Raw genomic sequence first — 27,553 nt, forward strand, 5'->3', positions numbered from 1 at the left:
GCTATGTATTATGTATAACGAACGCAACAGAACATTTTCAGAAAAGTGAAGCAGTCCAAAAAAAGTTAATTGATAATTACATGAAAGTGACTACATAATTTCGTATTTATTGTGTTATTTTCTTTTTCAAATTGTAGAATTTTACGTTGCCTATCTTTTACCCAACGCACACAAACTGAACACTCAACAGTTGTTGTCACTTATACAACGAATTTGACATTGATTAATAACTAAATTTGTACCTCAATTGGTTGTACCTTGTAATCAAGGGATCTCGAGTTCAATAACCAGTGGAGTCATATAATGGTTCGGATCCCACTTTAAACTGTAGGTCCAGTCTCGATTAGCCGGTGTGCATAAAGTGGACTTAAAACAATGGATGTCAATCTAAAAGTGTACATTTCAGTCACGGTCATTTATGTTAATTATTATAAGAGCGTTACAAGAACATGGTAACTTCAAACCGAAGGATTTTTTTTAGATAGAGTGAGCAACACTATTAGGGGGAAAATATACTTCGACCCCTCTCCTTGCCTTGCTTGCCTCTACATGGTAAAAATCCTTCAGTTGTCCACATATGTCATTCACCTCCCTTGAACAAACTATACTTTTCAAATTACCAAACGTCATTGTTGTGCTAAAATTAGGCAAAATGAAGCAAGTCGCTAGTATTCTTCAGTTTCATTAGTATATTATCATAGATTACAATACTAAAAGTTGATAGATATTTGATTTAGGGACTAAAACATGCATGCATATTTCATGTTTTCTTTATTTTCAACGTCGTACCCCCTAAATATCATTCCGCACCCCGTCAGCACCCCCAGATGATTAATCCTGGCGCCGCCGCTGGTCCGGACACACTCTCTATACTCCTTTTCCGGAATGTCTGGAGTAAGAGAACGCGAACGCGTCCTGGACGCACATTGCGGGTGTGTGCCTCGTCCAATGAACGCGCGGGAGGGGGTGACTAGACTGGTCATTCGCGGTCCATTAGTTCTGTAAAACATGACAGCTCGCAAGCCTACTAGTCTCCTCACGTAGTCTGGTCCCACTCACAAGCTTTCGCCTCTGCGCGCGGCTACTCCAGCCATTCCGGAAAAGTTGTATACACGCCCCTGTTTCGTACCCATCAATACAACAAAACAGTGATATGAATTGAAGTTTTTCTTTCTCCCATTGAACATTCATGAAGGCTTTCCCCCCATCCCAAATGCGTTGATTTTTAAACAGCGGTTTAACCTATCAGAAAAACAAATTCAATATGCTTTAATTGTACGCAATATGTTTACCTTGACGACGATATTTTCAGGATATCTCTCATTTCCATATTTACTTTTCCACGCAGCGTACAAATACAGACATCGATTGAAATGGTTTGAATTTTTAATTGATACCAGAGTTGTTGGGTTGTTTTTGCCATATGACAAATGTATGTAAAAAAAGAGACCGTTGAATAAACGTGATGAACGTTTTATTTTAAAAAGAGTGCGAGAACTAAGTGTTCCTTCCTCAGTTACGACCGTTAGTAGAAAATGTTGTTGGCAAGATGATGTTCGATCGGTCCGATCAAACTGTCCGACGTGCCTTGTGGAAGCATGGATATCATGGCAGAATACCACGAAAGAGGAGGTATGTAAATAAGGTGACTCGCAGCGCAGGAATAGACTTTCATTCACGAAAGAGCACATCCACAAGGACCAGGAATTTTGGGATAATGTCATATGGTCAGACGAGTCCAAGATTAATATATACGGGTCAGATGGGATACATAAGGTCTGGAGAAAATCAAATAAACACAATGATCACATTAACACAGTTCCAACAGTTAAACACGGTGGTGGGTCATTAATGATTTGGGGCTGTATGTCGTCCAAGGGTGTTGATACCATCCAGTTTATTGATGGTATCATGGATGCATATGTCTATTTGGACATATTGAAGAACAATGTAAAGCAGAGTGCCCAAAAAATGGACATGCCGCCTATCTACAGATTCCAACAAAACAATGACACTAAGCATAAGGCGCGAGTTAACATGAATTGGCTAATATGGAATGTGCCCAAACTACTACAAACACCAGCTCAAAGTCCAGACTTAAATCCCATTGATCATTTATGGGCAATTTAGAAGAGGCGAGTCCATAAAGCAGGCGTCAAGTCCAAACAAGAGTTGAAAACTGTTGTGCAAGCCGAGTGGAATAAAATAAGCTCTGAAACATGTCGGAAACTGGTTAATTCTATGAAGAACAGGTGTCAAGCAGTAATTAAAGCCAAAGGATACGCATCAAAATATTAGAACTGTCAGTCAATTTGCTCTGAATATACTTTTTTCTTTTCTATTATTAAGTGTACGAATAGAAAAGTTGTACAAAAAATGGCATGTTTCTCTTTCAGTTTCATTTAATTTATTACTATTGTCATTGGTTATACAGAATTTGGGTAAGATTTTATGTTCCTAATGATATTAGTTATTGAATTCTAAGGAAACAATTTCAAGAGAGTGGATTTCCTTTCAGATATTAAAGCATTTTCTTTGAAAATCCGTGTGTACGATTAAGAATGTTATATACTGTATGATCGATCATCTTTATGTAATTGCAACGGCTCTTTATCATAAACAATGGACATTTCATATCCCTCACCTTAACCTCTCCCAATATAAAGTTCTTGACATTCCTCCTATAACTCCACTTTACAGACATGCGGATTTTCCTATCATTATAATTTTTGTCTGGCTCACGTGTCTCACTCTAGGTGTCATATACCAATTTAAACTTCTCCACATTCCCCTTTTCTTATGTTTTACTTCTAAGGCTCGTGCACTTACCCCTCATGACCTTGTAAAATCTTCTGAACATACAACCTCCTATCTCTTCTTAATTTTCATAGCTCTCCTGCTTCTTTGTATTTGCATTACATACACGTACTTACGTCTAAAACGTCACACTTCTTGCTGTTCATGTTGTCACCGGCGAACCCCATCTCCTCCTAAGACATGTCCCATCCCTATTATTAGTCCTCCTATTTCCTTAGCTGCTATATCTCAACGTCCCGCACATTCCCCACCACCCCCTCCCACTCTTCGTCAACTTACAACTCCCACTCGCTTAGCTCCTCCTCTTCCCACACATATCACCTTTGATGATGGTTACTGTCTACCCACCCCTGTCATTTCACTTATGTCATCTTCGACACCGACCTTTACTCTTCCGCACTTAGGCGAACACCTTCTGTTATAACTTTCCCTCCTTAAGCTTGTCGGCTCCCCCTTGCACAACGTCACCATCTGGCCATGCTACACTCACGTCGTTTCTCAAGCATCTCTTCGGCAGTTCCGCATACAGCCAGTCACCCAGCAGTCGGTCAGCGAGCAATCAACATGGCGCAGCAGTCATCCTGGAGCAGCTGTACATACAGCCAGCCAGCCAGCAGACATGTATTGCAGCTCATCATGCAAACATCATGCAGCCAGCCCGCCAGCAGACATCTATTGCAGCTCATCATGCAGACATCATGCAGCCAGCCAACCAGCAGATATCCTATTGCAGCTCATCATGCAGCCAGCCAGCCAGCTGACATCTTATAGCAGCTCATCATGCAGACATCATGCAGCCAGCCAGCCAGCAGATATCCTATTGCAGCTCATCATGCAGACATCATGCAGCCAGCCAGCCAGCAGACATCCTATTGCAGCTCATCATGCAGCCAGCCAGCAGACATCTTATTGCAGCTCATCATGCAGACAGAGCCTAAATCTGCGAGGTCGCATAACTTCATTACATGTTCGCTCCTTATCAGTTTGAAGATGTTGTTATTCGGCAGGTCTCTTCTAGCCGATATTATCTGTTCATCAGAGGCGGGGCAGGAAAAAAACTCTATGTTCTGGCGTGTCTCTTTCCATCCGGCAGTCTCGGCATACGTCGGTTTCCCTTTTACCTATTTTTGTGAGGTAACTTCCGTATGGTCCGTGCCCTGTTAGAAGATGTATCAGCCCCCTGGATGGCGTGACGTCCCTGTTAAAAACGTTCTCCTGCGTGCAGGGGAGGAAGTTATACAGTCTTCTACCCTTCTCGCACTCGTCCCATTCTCGCTGCCAGTCTCGATGAATCTTCGCCTTGATCTCCTGGACGGTGGGGAGGAATTCTCCCATTTGTTCGGTTATCTCCCTCTCGTTCCCACGTTTGAAGTGATAAGTCATTGCCCTCAGCTTAATGTCATGCAGACATCATGCAACCAGCCAGCCAGCAGACATCCTATTGCAGCTCATCCTGCAGCCAGCCAGACACCATGCAGACATCATGCAGCAAGCACATAAACATGTAGCCAGCAGATCACATGCAGTCTGCAGCTCAGCATACCACCAGCGGTCAGCATTCCAGCTGAACATGCAGCCAGACCAGTGCAATACCAGCTATACCGACAGCTCCAACTTTTTTTTTATTTACACATTATTATATACAGGGTTTTTATTTTTCTTTACTCTATGTACCTTTAATTATTATTTCCAAATATATTCTCCATAAGCATCTCTACTCTGCTTAGTAACCACTCACAGTGGATACATCTTGGCCAGGGGAATGATGAAGGAATTGGGAGCATAAAGGTAGAAACATTAATTTGCCTCAAACATCGCTCTGAAGCTCGCAAGTTGAACGCTTATTCACCCCACATTCCACCGGATGCAGAGCCGAGCAACAAGAATTTTCCACTTGGCTCTGCACAGTCAGCAAGGCAACGGCCCTCGCCAGCGGTGAGTCCACCTCCACTGTAAATTTCCATCTGCATCCAGGGATACCCCAGGTGCACAGTGGAGGTGCAAAGTCCACCAAGTTATGACTCAAATCCAATGTATAAAACCCCTGGAGACGGTAAATCGATCTCTCACTTCGCTCGAATATCACCACCAAACTGATCGACGAGAAGAGGACGACGGCCTGCTGAGAGATCGCGACACTACGAGGCGGCAACAAGCGAGAAGTTCATAAGCAGTCCTGATTAAGCGAGCCGAAGAATCTGCAAGCCATAAAACAAGTCGCCGAATTGCCTGCCGTCTCTTATCGTAATCTACGATCTCTCCAGCGGGCACCTGTCACCGTCACCGACGCCAGAAGCCGAGGGTCAGACCTACAGCAAGGGGTGAGTAGCGTTCAACATCACAGGCTCCCAACAATCCTTCATCAGCTTCCTTAAGGGTAGAGGTGGTTAGCCAAGTCAAACTTAAGACCTATCGTATTTATCTGAGCTACGTCCCGGCGTGACTCGATCCAGTACCTTACCCGACGTCACGCTACAGTTTTTCAACAGTGTTATCTGCCAAAAGACAATTATGGTTGTTAGACGTTATCATTTCCACCATTCCCCCACACAGATATCTTCGATCTAGTTCTTTGCTAATTTCGTTTTCATTTTACAACCCACCTCGGCAGTGGCGTCTCGTGGCCACAAATTTGGCTGGGGCTTATTTTTTAAAGAATTTAAAATATAATGACAATTCACAGGAATTACAAAAAAATAGGTATTTTTCTTCTTCTAGACTACAAAACTGGACTTATTTTTTTAAAAAAAGTATTTAAAAGGTAATAACAATTCATATGAATTACAAAAAAACAGGTATTTATCTTCCTCTAAACTACAAAATTGGACTTATTTTTTTTAAAGAATTTAAAATATAATGACCATTCACATGAATTACAAAAGAAACAGGTATTGCTGTGAAACGTACGTTTCTACGAACGTTGGTTCTCATTTAAACAAAACATGCAAACTGTTATCTAGCTTAGCGACCTCATTTACTAAATCTAGGAAGATGTCTCTGTTTAAAGATTGTTCTCTTTCGTTATGTCCTGGTAGAGTAAGTTCATGTCGACCACAGAATTTTAAGCAATCGATAATTCTATTTAATATATGCCTATTTTTCCGGACTAATTCATAGTGCCTTGTAATTGACCGTCTATATCCTTAATCGATTTGTGTTCGAACATCAACCTTTCCAAACAAACTCAATTTTAACGAGTTTCCAATGTGCGAAGAACTAGTATCATGTGACTTAATTCTTTCAGAAAGATGTTTGAGATCACTTATACCTTATACCATGAACTGTCCATGAAGCATCACCACCAAACAAAAGGCAATTAAAACAAAAGAGAGTTTTCTTGATCTCGCTAGCTGTTAACCACGGTTTTCTGTTGTACCAGTCTAGATTGAAAGAGCGTGATTGTGATTTGTGTTTTTGTATTAATGTAACACTCGGATGGTCAGGACCTAATTGTTTAACAACAAGTTTTTCTTGGTCACTCAATGTCTGAAATGGTGTTGCCAACAAGAAATCCACTTTGTTCATAGCGAATAAAAGCCACTACAACGCTACACTACAAGACGAGGGATCGAACGAACGCGACGCGACGGAACTAGCCCCGAATCAACACCCAAACCCATTGCACTCCCCCCTTCGCTCTCTCTGCGAAGAGCCCCGAGACCGATAACTGACATCAATGCCGCTAGGAGCGCTGTCGTATCCATTGCAGCAGACGACTTACGTGGGTAAAAATCGCCTTTTAAAAGATTGTGTGACAGTTGTGTATTATGGTGATTGAAAATTACGTCAATACGTCCGTTTTTCTTTAGGGGCTAAAACCCGGAAGCCCCAAGGGACGAGACGCCACTGCACCTCGGTGATTTATTCACACGCATACTGACATAGTTAAAAAGAACTACCACTCATGAGAAAGCTGGAAAATCCTACGAATAGTGGTCGTGTCCTGTTGTCATTTTTCTTTCCATTTGAGGTGGAGAGGGGAAGATGAAGAACCCCACAGTCCTGGGTTCAGTTTTCCGTTAGGCGACAGCACGGCAGAATGTAGCTGCCAACTTACCGACTTATTATTTTTTTATCAAAATTTGTCCAAATCACGAATCATGCCATAGTCATCTATTACCTAATCAGTCTCAGTCGTAGTCAAATCCAGCCTTAGTTTGCAGATAAATGCATTTCTGATACGTACGCAAGTAGTACAGAAAATTATTACAAGTTCTTGCCTTCGTTCTCTATCTCACACACACGGAAAAAAAAAAGTTGTTTACGAATTTCATACAATTTAACAAAACAAGTTCATTTTCTAACTTTAGCCCATTTATATATTTACACACTATATCTAACACTTTTGTCCAGTGGTGGCGATTGGGTTCTAAAACTGCGGGAGCAAGGTATCGAAACTGGAGTGGGACAAGGACAGTTTACTTTCCCCTTTATACATAATGTTTAGCATAGTGCGGCAGCAAAAGTAGCAAAAAGAGTGGGGCAACTGCCCCCTCACGCGGCCCAATCGCAGCCACTGGTTTTATCTCATAGCACCTGCATAAGATCTACGGTTATTTATTAAGTGCATACCAAAAAGGGAAAAGATCATCCATAAGTATTTTGAAAACAATCAGCGAACTCGAACTTATCATATTTACTTTTCCATTTCAGCTACGACAACCAAAGGGACGTGTCGACGAACGAATGCTGCGCCACCAAGCGATTAAAATTTTAGTATCCGCGAAACGTCTGAAATTCCTTTATTTTCTACTTTTTCACATTGGTACTTAAGTATTCTGCATTGCTAAGGATCCTTGAAGATGGCATTCCGGTTTTTTTCACGAAAATAATTTCAATTTTCCACATATCGAGTAATTATTGTTCGTTCGTTTTTCGGTTGAGTTAAGCCCCTATCACACGGAACTGGATTTCTAGTTAGTTGGCGATGAACTAACTTTCTGGGTAGTAATCATGGCCGCCTGTCTGACTGCTTGACTGGTTTTGAGGAATAGGACATGTTCTAATTGCTACTAACTTCTTCGACTAGATTCTGTGGAACAGCCAATCAGAGCAAAGTTTGGCCATGTGAAGATATTCTGTGAGTTTGTAAAGTAGCCTTTTTTTGTCTGTGGCTTCCGAGTGCATACAACACGAAAGGCAAGTTTACAATTGAAAAAGCTAAAATATTCTTCCATACGTGTATAGTAAACGTTGTAAAGTACGTATTTTATCAGCGCCGTTCTTCTCTACCTAAAACCATTTAATGCAATGCGATATTCCTCTCGGTTGGATAGTTATCGTATTTTAAAAGTGTGAAGTGATACGTTGTTTACATCTCGCGCGGCCGCCATTATGGAAACGAAAGACTATCGACAAGTACGGTATAACAAGTACCGTGTGAGGCGAAAACTAGCAAATGGGTAGCCAGTCCAGCGTCAACTAGAGCATTCCAAATAGAAATCCAGTTCCGTGTGATAGGGGCTTTACACACAATATGGGGGGCACATCTTGACTAGCGTTGTCTATGGTCTCTGGGTGTGCAGTGTTTCCAACCTTCTTCACCGAAAAATACCTACTTTCGTGTTACTGATTTTATATTGTTTTCCGGGTTCGAAGACCCCACGAACATGCACGTAGCCCCACGCAAACATAGTTAAAATTGTAATCTTCAAAATTGTCATGTTCTTGGAAAAAAACGGTGTGGTTGGAAACACTGACCGGGGGTTACATTATAAACGCACGCAACATTTGGTTCACCTAGTGAAACGACTTAGGGCCGGTTGCACCATCGCCACTTAATCTGCCATCTATCGGTAATATTCACGAAGTCTACACCTCACTTCTCAAAACAATACCACTCCTATGGTCAACTCTAGTTGAACTCAAAGAGTTACATCAACAAAAACAGCTTTTACAACATATCAATGAACTATCCATAAATCTATTAAATGTGTTACAAAACCTTACTTTCAAACAGAACAAGTAGGACACACATAACAGAAGATGTTTCTCATTCAATGGAATATTATTAGCTTTTCTACACGAAAATTGGACTTAATGAAATTAATAACGGAATGTCATCCTTTAATTCTTTGCTTACAGGAAACTAAGGGTAGACAGTACGAAACATACAAAATTGTTCATTATAATTGTTTAGGCCCACCCTATTCTGAAAATGAACGAGGTATTAGCATATATGTCCACGAATCAATATCATATCAGGAAATTCAGATATCAAAACACCATAAACTCTTCCGCGATTATAAAGTAGAAGCACGTGCTATCCAAATCTTCATAGAGGGAAAAAAAATAACAATAATCAATATTTATATCCCATCAAATTACAATTCTCAGAATATAAAACCGTCAGATTTAGAAGCATTGACAAAAAATACCCCTAGCCCATACATCATTGTTGGAGATTTTAATGGTCATCATAACATTTGGGGCTCACAATCATCAGACAGACTTGGGTCCAGCATTGCCGACTGGATAGAAAACAACTCATTTATTGTTCTAAATGATGGATCGCCCACCCACGTCCCACGCAACGGAAATAATCCCTCATCAATAGACCTCACTATAATATCAGAATCATTATTACCAAAATTTCAGTGGACCAGAGCGGAAGAAATGTATGGTAGTGATCATTATCCCATTTATATTCATTCACATTTTATATCCTCACAACCAATTCAACATATCTTATTTCCCATAAATCGCTGGAAAATTAATAATATATCATGGGAATCATATACAATTTTAATAGATTCTTATATACTTAAAGAACAAATAAATTCCTCTCAATCGGTTTCATACTATACACTACTCCAATATATCACAGAAGTTTTAGACATTCTCAGTTCACGAAAAAGAGTAAATTTTTCACGACTAATTTTTCCAAAAATTCATTGGTGGACTTCGGAGTGCGAGACAGCAAAAGCCAACCGAAAAAGGAGTGAGAATCATTTTGCTTCATATCCTACCCTTGAAAATCGAATATTATGGAAAAAATCAATAGCACAAGGAAAAAAAATATTTCTACAAGCAAAACGTGAAGCGTGGATTAAATATTGCAATTCAATAGACATGCAGGAATCATCCCGAAATGTGTGGCATAAATTTAATTCCTTACGTAAACCATGTCCACCTCGTAGAAAACCTATAGATAATAGTTGGCAAGACCAATTTTTAATGCTTTTGGCTCCACCATCAGTACACCTTCCATATAAAAAAATAGAGGAAAATATTTCTAACTTTTCACTTGAATTCCCTCCCATTTCTACAGAGGAATTAAAAAACATAATTAATAATATTAAACCCACTGCACCAGGTTTAGATGGAATACCATACCAAGCCATAAAATATCTACCTAAAGCAGGTTTAGATATTCTTGTATCTTTTTACAATAACATATTTCGTACCGGTATAGTACCGAGGGAGTGGAAAGATTATATAGTTCTCCCAGTTTTAAAAGCAAATAAATCACCACATTGTGCTACATCTTACAGACCCATAATGTTAATTTCAGTTTTGGAAAAAATATTCGAACGAACGATATACCTCAGAATTACCTGGACACTAGAACGTCAACGTTTCTTTTATCCTACTCAACTTGGCTTTAGAATCAATTATGGCAGTCAAGATGCAATAGCTATCCTAAGCACTGCAATTCAAAATAGCAAAATTAGTCGTTCACACTGTTATAGTCTTTTTATAGATGTGGAAAAAGCATATGATTCTATCAATTTACATATGCTTTGTAACAAATTAGAAAATCTTTTCATTCATCCTCAATTATCGTTAATCATATGGAACCTATATTCCAATAGAAAGATATATGGATGGTTCTCAGAAACAATTAGTGACCCTCGTTTCACTAGCATAGGAATTCCTCAAGGTGCACCTTTAAGTCCTTTATTATTTAATATTTACACAAATGAAATTCACTCCTTACCTCTTTATCCGTTCCAGTTAGTACAATACGCAGATGATTTCTGTTTTTACTGTACTACAGATGATGCAACCCAAGGTATAATTAAAACACAGAGATTAATTAACACCATTAGAGAATGGTTTCATAATGCAGGATTAACCCTTAGTGAAAATAAATCCAAAATCATTTGCTTTAATAACAAACGCACAGATAGTTATCCCAATAATATTTTACAAATTTCTGACATCCCAGTGACAGATTCTCACAAATATTTAGGTGTACATTTTGATAGACGTTTTACATGGAATACACACATTTTATATTTATTAAACAAAGGTCAAAAGTTTTTAAACATAATTCGTAGCATGACAACAACAAAATGGGGAGGCCACCCAAAAATTTTACTTCTCTTTTATAGAAATTGCTTTCGCTCATTTTTCGACTATGCAGCTTTCAGCTACGGGGGAGCAAAATCCAATCTACTCGACAAAATAGATATATTACAAAGAAAAGCATTGAGAATTTGTCTAGGTCTTATGCAATCAAGTCCCAATGTAAGTGTTTATATGGAGAGTAAAGAGACTTCTTTGAGTCACAGGCGGATTCAATTAACAATAAAATTCCTCCTTAAATCATGGGAAAATCATCCTCATCCATTTAATAAATTGTTTGAAATACAAAAACAATGGGCTGAAGCCGATGTAATAAATCCTCAGGTAAAGGTAAAAAGGTAAAGTGTTCCCCTGTGCTTAGCACCACGCCATGAAGGCGTATAGGGGGTGTGGGGGTAACGCCCCACACTTTCTTGATCCGGTCGTGAGTAGGGGTGATGTGATCAGCATCACGCCCCTGACCGCCTTTACCCCCCAGGGTTTCCCCCAGGTACCCATGTTATTCGACGCTGGGTAGGCGCCGGGACCGCTTCCACCGTTAGAAAAGTTCCCGGATTTGAACCGGCCGGGGATCGAACCCGGGACCTTTAGCATGGTAGTCAGACGCGTTACCGACTGAGCCACCTCAGACCACCTCATATTTCCTTGTATACTGTCATTACTTATTTCCAGAACTTCGATCTAATACTTTCACTCTCTTACATCCTTTGATCTATCAACTAGATATTCCATTATATACTCAATGTTCAATCCACTTCAGAGATCTAGGTTTACATGCATTGTACAGAGAAAAATGGCCAATGCATGTAATGATTTACACCGATGGTTCTAAGAATAACAATAGTGTAGGATGTGCCTATTACATCCCAGAGAAAAACATTTATCAACAATTTAGATTACCTATAGATTCATCTATTTTTACTGCGGAAAGTTACGCCCTATACAAAGCCTTACAATATGGAATAGCGGAAGACTTTAAAAAAATTCTTCTCCTTACAGATTCGCTGAGTGTTCTTCAAGCATTATCTACATCCTATCCCAAATTATGTCACCAATCATATCTTATTATTATAATTATTCAACAAATTCAACTTGCTTCCAAAAGAAACATTGACATACAATTCAGTTATGTCAAAGCACATGATATTAATGTAGGAAATGATAGAGTGGACATATACGCTAAACAGGCCAGAGATTTACAACTCATAAGTTTCAATAGGTTAATGTATACTGATTTATTACCACGAGTAAAAATCAAACTTATGGAACAATGGAATGAATGGTGCAAAGATCAATTTAAGTTTGTGGGCAACACATATAGATGGATTGCAGAATTTAAATCTAAAGTCCCTTGGTTCAATTCATACACACTCCCACGCCAAGTCATAGTTTTTATTAATAGATTAAGAACAGGACACGTACGTACACCAGCACATTTAGCAAAAATAAAAATTAAAACTCAAGAAAATTGTAAATGTGGCAATAATAATCCTGATGCTCAACATTTAATTCTAGAATGTCCAATCTATTCAGATCAACAAATCATACTCTACAAAGGTTTTCAACGTTTAAAAATTCCATTTCCAATATCACTATCATCCATTTTAACAGATTTATCCCCTTCATTAATATGGATGCTGTATGCATATTCTCGAAAATGTAGACTTGAAATATAAAGTGATTTTTAAGAAACAGCAAAATGGACAAAAAAAAAAGTGAATTATTTATAATAATTGTTATATATTTGTGATTCCGATTAATTTCTGAGACTAACTGCCAACTTTATTAGAAAACATTAAAAGAAATAAAAAAAAACAAAACAATAACGATGTCCAAAGTCGACAAGATAATGCTGACAGGGACAAAAAAAAAAGAAGAAGAAGAAGAACCACTTAATCTGCCACTTTACAAAGTGCTGGATAACGACAGGCGGGAGATTTAGGCGGCGGTGGGTTGCACCAAGCATTTTTATCCTCGGCCTTGTAAGGTGGAACTTTCTCCTGCTTGCCGTACGACCTGGCAACAGAAACTGGAGAAAGTTGTGTTTTCGATTGTGTTTTGTTTGTTTATTACGTGCTAATATCTGCTTGTCAATTCCAAATGCATGCTTTTTCAACTGAAATATGTTTAAAAAAACTAAATACTTATTGCAATAAAATGAAACAGCTGATAGAAGTAGGTAATGCATGTGTCGTACTCTCATATAATATCAAATGTATGTTATATGATACAATATAACCCGTAATCTTTCGAAGTAGTGGGAAGCGTACAAAATTTTCAATTTATTTTTCACGTACTCCAATTAACATAATGCAAAAAAGAATATTCCTTGTCTTATCTTTCAGTAAGACATACGGTCACTTTTTTAAAAATATTAAACACTACTAAACAGTGACCAAAATTTTATGAAGTCGTAACAAATGCAAGTTACATTTATTCAATTTTTAGTGCAAGGCTGACATATCTGAGTTTGTGTAAATATACGGAATGAGAAGAGCTATCTTCTATTCTGCTCTTACTAGTTTATCATTCGTTTCTGTTAATAATTTATCAATCCGTAACCCCTTCTTTAGCGAATAGCGAGTATTAGTATTATCAACGTTGACCATCTTATAGGTTTCTTCTTTATTTATAATGCAGCTTTTGTGAAAGTTGGTTAACGATGCAGATGAAAATTAAATTTTTGTATTCAAAACAAATTCGAATAGCACAAAAAAAATCGTTAATCAACGGTTCCATGTACAAGGTACATTTTGGGAATTACTATCATCTTAGCACAAAAGGAAGAATCAAATAGTAATGTAAAGTACCGTAGTACTGTATGTACGCATGTTTTATTCTTATTAAGAAAAAAGAAGAAACTCCAGGCTGTATATACTTTCAGATAGGTAGTTTCGTGCAACGTTATATGCTAGTGCAATGCAAGAACGTATATATTTCTTTACAAAAAACAGTAATATTCACCAGGATTGTGAATATACATTGTACATACGTACAAGCTGTGGTCCTTTTTAGACGAGCGGATAGGGACAGTATTAGCACCTTGGGTAATACATGCTAACAAGACCAAACATGGCCTGCCTAACCTATCCACGTATGTATATAATAGCTTAAATAAACAAATTCTCGCACAATGTAATTAAAAATATGTTACTTCGCATAAAACGTTTCCTCTAAGTAGTAAATACCGAAAAAAAAACTTTGGCATTTACGTCTTATGCTCTCCCATGAATATTAGGGTAGGGTTGGTTAGGTTAGGTACAATACCAGTAGGAAATTGTTCCTTGTAGATGCATGTCAACATCGTAAGGATGCTTGTTAACAGTAAACTTTTTTTTTGCCAATTTTGGAAGTTAACATACAAAATCACACATATACAATGTATACGTTTCTTAAAAGATTGGTATTACGTCTTATGTACTACTAGGTATGTAGTTTCTTGCAAGGTGTTTGTAAAAAACACACCACCATTCGGAAATTGTTCCTTGTACGTACATATGTATGAACTGGACGGTAAGAGTAGCTACTGCTAAATATTATACGTGCATTCTTTGCCAGTTGTTATTTGGAAACAACACATTACTTGTTTATTTGCAATGTTACATTCACACCAATGGCGACGGAAGTGACTCTAATAATATTACACGTGTTTTAATCTTAAAGATTACAAATTACCAGGATTGCGAAAAAGCAACTGATGCATGGTGTACATTTCGTGTATTGCGCTTGGTTGAAAAAAAATGTTACAGCAAACACACATTCATTTATTTGGAACGGCATTTTAATACAATTTTGCAAGCATCAAACGCATTACTTTAACCTGGTTTTATTTTCTGTACCCGCATGCACTCAAATCCTACATACGAAATTACAGTGAAACTGCTAATGCTAATATCAATATACAACATTTTCGGAACACACACGAAAATGACCATCTAATATTCATTTCTACACATATATTTACAAACGTTGCTTTATTTATTGCCGTTCCTGGGATAATTAACAAATCCGCCGTTTTTGCTGTTATAAGTGCTAGGTAACGTTAGGCGGACATTGAACAACCGCAAAATGGTGTTAAGTGGGGGTTAAGACGTTAAGCGGAGATGGTGTAACCGGCCCTTAGAGGCAACAGCTTTCGTGCATTGGAGACACATTAATCTTCAAAAATACATGATTTACCGGCGAAATAAATTAAGCGATGGGGAAAAAAAAAACTCTTCCACGATCTTTCAAAAGTGTACGGAAAGTCAGTTCGGTAAGTACTTTCTTCTGTAAAATTGAAGAAATACTTTTCGCGGATACTAAAATGTTACCCCGGATAATTGCCAAAGAGTAATTTAAGGTTTCTTCTGTGGTATTACAAAGGTTGTGACCTGCCCCTGTAAACCACCCGTGGCAGTGCCAATGCTGCATGTTGCGAATCGTGATCCACAAATTGGGTCACATATATTTGGAATTTTCTTTGGTGTTTTTAGTGTTATTTAGTCTTAAAACTTGGCTACCCTGACATTGCAGACGAAAAAGGAGACGTTCCGCAGACCCATGGAAATTTTGTACGTCGTGGTGTTTGTTGGAGAATTTTTTTGCATGTTTAGTAAATCAAAATATTACTGACTTTGCGTGTTTGAAGTTCATAATATAGCAAGGACCTAAGAGGATTGCAATTCTTGAAAATGGCTACCACTACAGGAATTTCTACCAAAGGTGAGGTAGATGAAAAGAGCTACATTTTGGACGGAAAAAAGCAGATGGGAACGGATCAACAGGTAAGTGCATTTTTCTCTAAGGAGTGTAGACTAGTATCTGCATACAGGTGAATTTGTAAACGAAGTTATGACAGAAAATTTTTGCGAAAATGATATGCCTAATCTATAATGACGCAGTTTCCCCCTTTTTTTTCTTTCCCCCCCCCCCCCACTACGATGTTTCTGGAGAAGATGCTGTATTAATCTTGAAGGCGAATATTTATATATGTAAATAAATGCAACCTATCTACAGTACATCTGACGTGCTTATTTTGTGCGAATAATAAATAAAGATAATGGGTTGCATTTTCCAAAAAGTCGCTAAAATTACAAATCTTCATGCAGCGAATTTTATAATAATCGTTGCCCAAATGTATAAATTGTTGTGTACAATGGTGGGTGATAAATGGGCTACAGAGGATGGTATAACAAATAGTTGACAGTGTTGCTAAATTTCACCATTACTGTAAATCACCAATACATGTCCGAACTATTATTTTTGTGTAGTATTAACTTTTGCCTAAAAAAAAAGAAGGCCAAACTTTTTGATTGCTTGTAACTAATTACTTCATTATACAAAATATAACTTTGGTACTTGTCTAAATACATGGGCTAAAGTGCATACTTACTGCTTACTTCTTTCAGTGTTGTTTTTCTGTCTTGTGTGTATCGGCCAGTTTTGAAACATGTTCTGTTTGTCTCTTCGATACGGGTTTCTTTACTTGTACGTAGGTAGGTATTGACTTAGGTTTTGCAGAATTAGAGTGAGGTCATGATAACAGCTGGCATGGGAAACTCCTTTGTGGCAGTGACCCTCTGTTGCCCTGTTTACCTGTGAAGAAACTTCTTGTGGTCAATCAGCCAATTAGGCCTATCACTGCCCCCACCCCCCATTTAGGCAAGAAATGGTAACCTTAATATCCCTCCTCCCCAAAGCAGTCAACAGAGAGACAGTATTTTGTTAAAATAACTATTCTGGAGGAAATGGGGTCTGGTTCTTAGCATGGCCAGGGTATAATTTGTTTCATCACATGCTTCATGATTTGTGTGGAATATTATTCTCCTACCAAGTTGCTTACATGAGTAGAGTAGGCCACCCCCCTCCCCCAAGCTTCTCCTCCGTGAAATGCATTCAGTATTTTTTAAAATGTCTTTCCTCTTGAAAGATACTTAATGTGAGTAGGTTTTAGTAGATTGCCACAGTATTTCCATTTCTCTCTTTATGGGTATTTGTCACTAAGAAAAAAAGCTGAAAAACACACTTTCAGCACCTAAAATTTGCAAGCATAGCAACTTCCTTTCAGTACAAAATTTGTACGTTCTGCTTCCTGTTAACAGACACCACAAAGTACTTCGTAACTCTACGAAATCAGTTCATTTTGAAAATTTTAGTCCAATTTCATGTATAGAAACTTACATTTTATGTGTAAAATGTCATATATTTGAATTTTGAATTTGAATTTAAAATTTTGGGTGCATCAGCACTAAGGTTATTTTGCACCCATCACATTATACGGGGTCCAGCCCCTTATTGTTACACATAACAACTCGAATGTTGCAGAACTAAAAGCATAAAATATTAAAAACTTCTGACTTTCGTTAAAAGCTGAGGCTGTAAAGGAACATTCAGCACAAATAAGGACAAAACAGGACAACACAAACAAAATTATACTGGCAATGGGGCCAGTCGCCAGAGCCTCGTTAGTCTGCAGTCCAGGGTGTACTATGTGGAAGTGAGGTTGACTATTGGGTGCACTATGTGGAAGGAGCACCCCTTACACCCCAAAATGTCATATACGAGGGTGGTTTGAAAAGTTCTCGGAATCACCACCAGATGTCAGTGCTAGGACAACGAGGTTCCCGCATAGTAATAGGCCATCCTTTATTAATAAACACGTGGTGCGTCAGTGTTCTGGGTAGAGATCTGTGGTGCGGACGTCACTTTGTAGTTGTTCCCGTTCAGTGCTTTGTGAAGATGGAAAAAATCGAGATTCGAGCGGTGATTAAGTACTTCGTAAAGAAAGGTATGAAAGCAAAGGAAATTCATGCCGATTTTCTGAACACACTGGGGGACTCTGCTCCTTCATATTCAACTGTTGCAAAGTGGACAAACGAGTTTAAATTTGGTCGGGACAGCTTAGAAGATGATCCATGTAGTGGTCGCCCAAAATGTGCTACTACCCCAGAAATTATTGAAAAAGTGCATAAATTGTTCATGGAGGATCGCCGACTGAAAGTTCGTGAAATTGCTGAAGCTATAGGAATGTCATCCGAACGGGCGTATCACATTTTACCAGTTGAATTGTATATGAGAAAATTATCTGCAAGATGGGTGCTGCGACTTTTAACACAGGACCATAAACGCCTCAGAGTAAACATTTCCGAACAATGTTTGACTTGTTTTAAGAGAAACCAAACAGATTTTTTGCACCGGTTTGTGACGACAGATGAAACGTGGGTCCACTACTATACCCCAGAGACAAAGCAACAGTCAAAGCAATGGAAAAATGTTGATTCACCACCACCAAAGAAAGCAAAGGCAATACGGTCGGCCGGAAAGGTAATGGCGTCAGTGTTTTGGGATGCGAAAGGGATTCTGTTGATCGATTATCTTCCCACTGGTCAAACAATTACGGGACAATACTACGCTAATCTCCTCGACCAACTAAAGTATAAGATACGGGAAAAGAGGCCAGGTTTGGCAAGAAAGAAAATCATCTTGCATCAGGACAATGCGTGCCCTCACACAAGTGTCGTTGCCATGACAAAAATTCATGAACTTGGTTACGAATTGATGTCACGTCCGCCTTATTCACCTGATTTGGCTCCCTCAGACTTCCATATTTTCCCCAAACTCAAAAGTTTCCTCGGTGGACGGAGATTCTCTTCAAAGGAAGAACTAATAGCCGAAGTTGACACGTATTTCACAGGCCTGGAGGAATCTAATTTTCGAGATGGGATCAAGGCATTGGAACATCGCTGGACCAAGTGCATTAGTGTACAGGGAGACTACATTGAAAAATCAAAAAAAAATCACTGTTGTAAGTCGTTTCTTTCTATTCCATTCCGAGAACTTTTCAAACCACCCTCGTATGTGACGCTGGAATGTTCCATTTGCCTTAACTACTAATCTTGGGCTATTTATCAAGGATATTAGTGTGCACTTGATATGAATGGGATAAACTGCAATTTTTGTGAAACTATTTCGAAAATTTCAATGTCTTCATGAATAATTATTAGTTTATTGTTATTTTATATCTTTAGAATTAAGTCAATTTTAACTTTTTTTTTAAAGGCATCTGCAGTGCATAGTGAAATTCAACCATCACCAGTCATGGAAGACACAAAACACCTGATTTCGGTAAGTTTCTTTATTTAGGCCCTACATTTAACCAACACATTTAATTGAAGAGGTTTTCTCGGGCAACAGCCAGTCACTTCAATCCCTGAAGATGAGAGTGACGTTAGCTCTCCAAAGCTGGGAAGCCTATCTGGAAATCACCTGGCTGATTGCCCGAGAAATCCTCTGCAATATTCGCCGCCAGGAAAGCTTTAAGAATTAACACTTTTATTAATAATTTTACTACAAAGATTGTTTATTGCTGTACAACTTTCAAGATTGCAATTTTATCATTGCAGGCTTTTTTAAAATCGTATTAATAGTCATGTTCCATGGCCACAATTGATCAGAAGCACAGATATCTTTTCTGTGTACAACTATCACAACTCTGTATTAAAATACTATTGGGTTAGGTCAAGTTTAGGACTCTCGTATACCAGATCCCTTTCTTAAATGGCCTTATGTTGTTTTTAAGAAATATCTTTGCTTGTTCTAATACATTCGAAATGCCAAAAGAAAATTTCACAGCATACTTATACTGATTGTTTGAGATAGGAAAGTCACCCAATGTGAATGGACAGCACAGCATGGTTCGACACAGTACAGACTGTCATTGAAAAGTAGATTTAAAGGAAATCGAACTGGAAGTAAAGCACGAGTGCTTGGTTCGGTTCTGTACACCTTGATTCAGCTCATACATGAGAAGAATGGCCGAAATACCTTCCTGAGTATAAAAAATAGTTGTGGTGTCCATCCCAAACAACCCACACCACACTGGTCCAGATGTTTTTTGTTTAATGTACACATTCTTGTTATTGCGTGAGGAAATGAACAGGAAAATTGAAGAGGAACTTCTTATAAAAGTATCCATTCCCCTGTGACACCTCCAATCCATGTTCACTGTTATGAGTGTAAGTAACTTGGGGGGAGGGGGGGGGTGCAGAATCGAACTTGGTAGTCTAGCATATGGTTCTGTAGGAAAGTTTGAGTATAGATATTTTTTTTTTTGCGTCAATGCTTAGTAGGTGTCTTAAGTATTTTTGACTTGGCATGAACATTCACACCTGGTATATTTTCCCGCTATGACGTCATCAAAGATGGCAACCACAAGATCACAAAAACTGCTCATATCTCTGTTAATACTTGACCGATTTTTGTGGAAATTGATTCATTATGCTGTAATTTCTATTTAGAAGCTGAACGAAAATGATTTGTTAACAGTTTTGTCTTTTGTTTATTGTTTTTCTAGTTTTATTTTGCATCGAAAGATCCACAGATACTTTCACTTAATATATATTGCAATAAATTCAGTGTTAATGTTGAGTTTGTTTTTAAGTTTATTTTATTTTGCTTTTTGCCACATTTGGCTAATCATGAAGATGAGGATGAATGACGATATGATGAAATTGATGCAGGAACAGACAAGGAACACCCATGCCCAGTTCGGAATTTGAACCAGAACCCCTAGCATCGTAGCAAGCTTTTCTGAAAGGCGACGACTTTACTACTGTGTCAATAATCATAATGCAATTGTGCCATGAATAAAGTGGTTTTAAACTACCATTAAAATAGATTTTTACCAAGAGTGATTATATCGCAATTTCAGTTTTTATCTAATACGGGTTTTTACAAGCTGAATCCGTCCCCTGACACTGCCACACCTACAAGAGATGCAAGAGATTAATTCATGTTCCCTACAAATGCATGGAGATCTAGAGATCTTGACGATCATATACCCCAACAGAGTCGTCTGGATGTTTCTTTAAGTTTGTTCTGGAACATAGCCATCTTCTGTCAGTTGAAAACCAAATCCACAAGGCTCTATGCAAACAACCAGATCATCTCAATACAGTGTCACTGAAGATGTGTGTTGAAATAAGATGTCAGCAAATGTTCCCTAGCACTTCTGCTTGTAGGTGGCAAATCTTCAATGTCTGCATCCTTCCCATGAAGATACCACTAAATATTTGCAAAGGGGCCATCTTCTGCAGGTTTAAGAGTTTTCTCTCTCTCTTCCCAGACAGGTGATACTTCAAAGTTCTGCAAATATAAATTGGATGCACTACAAAGAGCTGTTTTCTTGTTATCGAACTTACTAGTGTAATCTTATCCAGATGTTGCGTTTATGGCTGGAAGCATATGAGCATACATTTTGTCTCATTCTTTGGTAAATACTATGAACAGGCAATCATCTTGTGTAATCACCAACTCTTGTGTGCACCCATATTACTGTACACCAAGTCGATGTAGAGTAGTCCAGTAAAACGTAGCCAAACTCAAAATATCTTTTGTAGGTGTGGCAGTGTCAAAGGACAGATTGAGCTTGTAAAAACCAATATTAGATAAAATCTGAAGTTGTGATATAATCACACTTGTTCAGTGACGTGTGGTGACGTCGAGACTTGGGGTAGCAATCAGTGGCATGCCCAAGGTCATAACCCCCTCCACCATTTAGGGGCCAGTATTCCTAAAAAAGAACGTCAAAGAAAGGAAAAGATTGCAAAATGAGGAAGGACTACGAAATGAAAGTACATGTAACTACCAACCCCTTTTGAAAATCCAAAACAAGTTGATTTGACTACTAAGCCAGAGATCCCAGGTTCAAAACCCGACCTGGGCATGGCTGTTATTTCTGTTTGTCCCTTCATCAATATTATTGTATCATCTTGACGATTAGCCAAAAGTGTCGAAAAAGTGAAGTAAAAAACAAATCAATCAATGATTTTATTTTATTTTTTTAACTTAACGTCGCTGACACATTTGGTTAATCGTGAAAATGGTACGATACAATTAATGAAGAGAGACACACAAATTCCTGGTGGCTTAGTGTGTAGTGATAACCACTCCCCCGTGGTTAGTTGATTTGGTGTTTTAAGTCTAACCACTCGCCCGTGGTTGGCTGATTTGGTGTTTTGAGTCCACTTTATGCACATAAAGGCTAATCGGGACTGGACCTGGGATCCGAGGCACTATATGCCTCCACTGGGTACCGATCCGGAACCACTTGCACTCCCCCACAGAGGTCGGCCGACAACAAAGATGAGTGGAAAGCTCTAACTATTCGTATACGTGGGTATCGGTAAAGCAAACTGCATTTTTCCTCGGTGGTAAATTTCAATTGGGTTTTTGGAACACCATCTTTGTAAAGGGTCCGGCAGAATGAATAGTAGGATATAAAAAGGACAGAACGTCGAAACAAATCGAATAATTTATTGAAACACACATTGAAAGCAAAGAATAATAGATGCCATTACATACCATATATGCCATTTTACTTGGTTTTGAAGAAAAACGCCCGACAGATGGTCGCCATCACGTTCAGCGCATTCTTCCAGGCGGCGAACGAAAGCTCGCATCACCCGCTTCAGCATGTCGAATGGGATCGCCTCCACAGCTGTACGTATCCTTGCCATCAGTTCAGCCACGGTATGAGGACGTGTAGCGTATACTTGACTTTTCAGGTAGCCCCACAAGAAGAAGGCAGGGGCAGCCAAATCAGGCAACCGTGATGGCCAATGAATGTCCCCAAATCGCGAAATCAATCGACTAGAAAAATGACGCCGCAAGACAGTCATGGACCGGCAGGCCATGTGGGCTGTGGCCCCCATCCTGTTGGAACCATATGTCGTTGTTCACCCTTGGAAGGAGGAAGTCATGTAACATTTGGACATAGCGATCGCTATTAACCGTTACCGCACATCCATGAAGATCCTCAAAAAAATATGGACCGATGATGCCACACTGCACCACACACGGAGGATTTTATGGCAGCCAGTATCTGTAATTCTGTTTATTGACACCACCGTGCAGATCAAAATGAGCCTCATCCGACATCAGTATGTTGTTTCGCATCTTCGGCTTGGCTGCTAAAAGTTCCAAGCAACGCAACGCAAAGGTTCATTGGGCATGTTTATCTTGTTCGGTTAGTTTCTGTGCGACCTGCATTTTGTAGGGGTGGAAGTGGAGGTCTTCATGGATGATGCGCCGCAGGGAACGATCTGACATTCCTAGTGCCAAGGCATGGCTGGCAGCAGAATGCCGAGGACTTCGGATCAGTGCTTGATGGACCTCCTCCACTCACTCCTGGGTCCGTTGTGTCTTTGGTTGCCCTGGGCTTTTCTTCTTTGCACACGATGCAGTAGTCCTGAATTGTTGCGCTCACCATATAATCGTTCTATGATCCGGGACGTTCTGATGTCGACCCACCTGGAAATGTCGACGAAAGAGTCGCTGCACGGTGATTGGAGACTCGTTATTTTTTAAATACGCCTCAACGGCAAATGCTCGATGTTCCGAACTCCACAAGGCCATACTTACAAATGGCAATCCTTCCTCAATGCAGCACGCACACACGTTGTTGCGCAGGTGCAACAGCGACACCGTACTACGTGACTCAAATCAGTATTCATTCAGCCGGACCCTGTATATGATGAACGTTTTTTTTTTTTTTTAAAAAAAAAATAGCATTGCTTGATTTCCCTAATTTCTCCATCTCACGATTTTGTTACTGAAGGATCCGGGCTCGAGCCCTGGCTGTCTCTACCTGGAACTGGTGAGGAGGAGGAAAAGCCAACTAGGCCAGCTTTGCCCCCGCGGATTGCACCGAGGGACGAGACGCGCGTGAAAAAAAATGTTGCATATGAACTGTGGCTTTAACAAGACAATAAATATTGTGATTTGAAAATAATTAGAGACGTGAGATTGATTGATCTATCTCTGCTAAACTAGCTACTCCTCGTGCACGTCACTGCTCTTGTTAAACATTTATTTTAATGGTAGTTTAAAATTATTTTATTCATGGCATAATTTGCATTATAATTATTGACACAGAGTATAAAGTTGTCACCTTTTGGAACAGCTTGCTACGACGCTAGGGGACCTGGGTTAGAATTCCGGACTGGGCATAGGTGTTCTTTGTCCGTTCCTGCATCAATTTCAGCATATTGTCATTCATCCTCATCTTCATGATTAGCCAAATGTGGCAGAAAAGTGAAGTAAAATATACCAAATCATACAATTGTTTCCTTTTAATCAAGGGGTCTCGAGATTGATACCCAGTGGAGCCATATAATGGTTCAGATCAAACTTTAAACAGTAGGTCCAGTCCCTATGAGCCTTTCTATGCATAAAGTGGACTTAAAAACAAACTCAACAATAATATTAAATTTCATTGCAATAAATATTGAGTGAAAATATCTGTGGATCTTTTGATGTGAAATAAAACTAGAGAAACAAAAAGACAAAACTTCATTATGGTCCAGCTTCTAAATAGAAATTACAGCGTAATTTCCACAAAAATCGGTCAAGTGCTAACAGAGATATGAGCAGTTTTTGTGATCTTGTGTCCGCCATCTTTGATTACATCATAGAGGGAAAATGTACCAGGTGGCGAATGTCCATCCAAGTCAAAAATACTTCTTAAGACACCTACTAAGCATTGACGCAAAGAAAATTATCTACTCAAACTTTCCTACAGAACCATAGCTAGTGCCAAGACTATGGGGCTTAACATTGGAGGTGCAGAATTTTAATGTTTTCCATCTCATAAAAATAGCGTCCAGTATTATTTGCTAAATAACTTACATTTGCGAAATCACAAATATTACTGTTTGTTATTTTGCTCCTTGTGTACCAGGTTCCTTAACCCTTTCCGACCGAAGAGAGATTTCTGATGAATAATTTGTCACAAATTGAATTTTATTGATGTTTGGGTGCATCTAAACACAAAATTAGTAATGAAATTTTTTTGCCACATCTAGTTTTCTAGGGAAAGTACTCTCACGATAGTGAGTGTTAGGCCTTATTTACTACCATAATGTACCATATAATTATTACTTTCAAAATGAACAGTCCGGGATTATATTAGAGAAAGACAATTTAATTACTTATGTATATGTATGTATGTATGTATGTATGTATGTATGTATGTATGTATATGTGTGTGTGTGTGTGTGTGTGTGAGCGCGCCTGTATTAATGGTTGTAGTTAGAGGGTAAATAATATATTTACATTAATTACAGTTTGTAAGATTTTTTGGTATACCACATACAGTATAGTAAGTGTCAATTATTTACATTATAATCTTTTCAATACAACAGATCACGTATTTACCTGTCAAAAATTTACTTCAAGTCTTCAAACTTTGTTTCATTATTACAAAGTAAGACATCTACTTGACATGAAAGGCAACAAAACAATTTTTATCTCGTGAGAGGCAAAGATAACAATCACATTTTACACATCTTACTTTAGTATGACTTTTGCAATTGTCAAGGCGACAACAGCGTGGCCCAGGGATGCTGTCAAAAGTAGGGAAATGATAATAGCCATCGTATCTCTTGTTAGCAACAGGCTTCGGTGATGGAATGTAGCTGTTCTTTTTGTGTATTTTGCTCCATTCACCTACAGCATATTCTTCCATGTCTGATGATTCTTCAAGACTTCTTCTCTTCGCCGGTGTTGCAATTAAGGCTTCAGATAGTTGCAGCCTAAATTTAAGGAGATCATCTGTGTCTTTCCTTCCTAACTTATTTAATCGACAATCTTCCCTGTACATTTGCCAACAATTTACAACGCATAAGTCAAGGAAGTGTAATGTCACTTTCAAGGTGCACTTCTTTGTTTTGAACCATGTTCTGTAGTACTCTATTTGCTGATCACAAACATCAACACCCCCCCATACTTTGATTGTACCTTTTCACAACGGAGTGACATGTAACTTCAATATATTTATTCTCTTTTTGCTCCATCTCTTTACCTGCGAAACTGGCTCAATTCCACAACATGTTGATGCCATGAGCACTTTCTTATTGTCTTGCCATTCCACAATTACTATTTTGTCATACCTCTGACATACTCGTAAGATTCACCTCTCTGCATTTTCCCTTCATGTAACCTGATACCTTTAATCCTGTTTGCTATTATTGATTCAGTCCCTTCTATTCCTATTTCCACAAGATTTTCCAGTAATGGAAGTGTTACAAAATATCTGTCAAAATAAATGAAACTACCTTGTGGAAGGGAAGAAACAAGTCTGAACACAACAGATGGACCAAGTCCTAGCTCAGGGCACTCGACTGGAGTAGATTTTCCTTGATATATTTCAAAATCTAGGACAATTCCTGATGAACTGGTGACAACGAAATTTTTTAAACCTACAGGCCGTAGTTTTTTTTTTTACGAACTGTTTCAGTTTGCAGCGACCTGTGAATGAGATCATCTGTTCATCAATGGAATAGCTTGAGAAATCTCGCGGTATTGATTTGCACCTGTTTCTCACAGCATCTATCAAAGGCTGGACCTTCCAAAGCTTGTTCCCATGTTCCTCCACGATTTGCAGCTTCTTCTTCACCTTCACTTGAGAGGCCATCAATGTCGGAGTCCTCTAGCAGCTGCAAGACAACATCATTGGACAGAGCTGGAAAGAATAATATAATATATTTATATATATTATGCATAATATTACATATTGTTATGGAAACTATGTATTCACAAAAAACAACAATAAGTGACTTCAAATGAAAATACGTTTCCACCAAGAAATATATTTTCATTTCTTCTCAAGCAAAGGATCTACAGCAAGTACAACTAACACTTCACAACAAAAGATTATTCTGCATGCGAGCTTAAATTAGACCTGACCCTCACGATTGTGCGACTTACTTTTTACATCACAATACAAACCATACATTAATACAGCAAGCGAAACTATTAATCTTATTTCAAATCTGACACTTTTGAGACAAAGAATTCACTATTTAAATTTGAAAACGGAAACAACAAACAACAAAAACAAGGAACTTACCTCTGGAACTCATTGCATCCACTTGTTGCTGCTTTTTGCTTTCCTCCAAATTCACCAGCCAAAGCTGTAACGTCATACAAACAAAAGAGTAATGAAGCGCACAACTAGCACGGGCGTTGCATTCCGGTTTGAGTCGGAGAAGCGATCTCTCCTAATGGGAAAAAATTCAAATACCTACCCTCACGATCGTGTTTCCCCGGTCGCAAAGGGATAACTTGTGAATCTTAATAAAGAAAGTTTGAAGGGGCTATTGCCCCCCCCCCCCCTCCTTGCCCCTGCCAAGTTATGCCTATGTTGTGCTTGCCCATGCTCTGCTAGCCCTCATAATGGTTTTGTGTCTTTAGGCCTATGTGTATATTATGAAAAGATATGCATATATAGATATCTGCTTTTCCTTTTACCATTTACGATAGTGGATGAATGAAATATTGAAATGCTTGAAGAGGAAAATTGTAATTATTATTATAGTTTATTGCCAATAACAATAACTAGCAACCAGAGGTGACCCAATTTGATATAAAGTGTTATACAGTTGCT

General features: G+C 38.7%; 1 protein-coding gene across 3 annotated transcripts in view; it reads left to right on the forward strand.

Moving 5' to 3' along the window:
- The first annotated feature begins 15,297 nt into the window (after nucleotides 1-15,297).
- The window catches only part of LOC145998758 (putative sodium-coupled neutral amino acid transporter 11), a 64,243-nt gene continuing 51,987 nt past the window's right edge, over nucleotides 15,298-27,553 (forward strand). For 2 of the 3 annotated variants that reach the window (XM_083135314.1, XM_083135316.1), the window contains exons 1-2: nucleotides 15,652-15,893; nucleotides 19,168-19,233. In XM_083135314.1, coding sequence (XP_082991440.1) covers nucleotides 15,801-15,893; nucleotides 19,168-19,233 — 159 coding nt within the window. In that variant the 5' untranslated portion in view covers nucleotides 15,652-15,800. Of the gene's footprint in view, nucleotides 15,383-15,651; nucleotides 15,894-19,167; nucleotides 19,234-27,553 lie in introns of those variants that run through there. The other variant, XM_083135315.1, reaches the window with a different exon arrangement.

Source organism: Lepisma saccharinum, chromosome 14, assembly GCF_977018435.1.
Source record: "Lepisma saccharinum chromosome 14, izLepSacc3.1, whole genome shotgun sequence".
NCBI lineage: Eukaryota > Metazoa > Arthropoda > Insecta > Zygentoma > Lepismatidae > Lepisma > Lepisma saccharinum.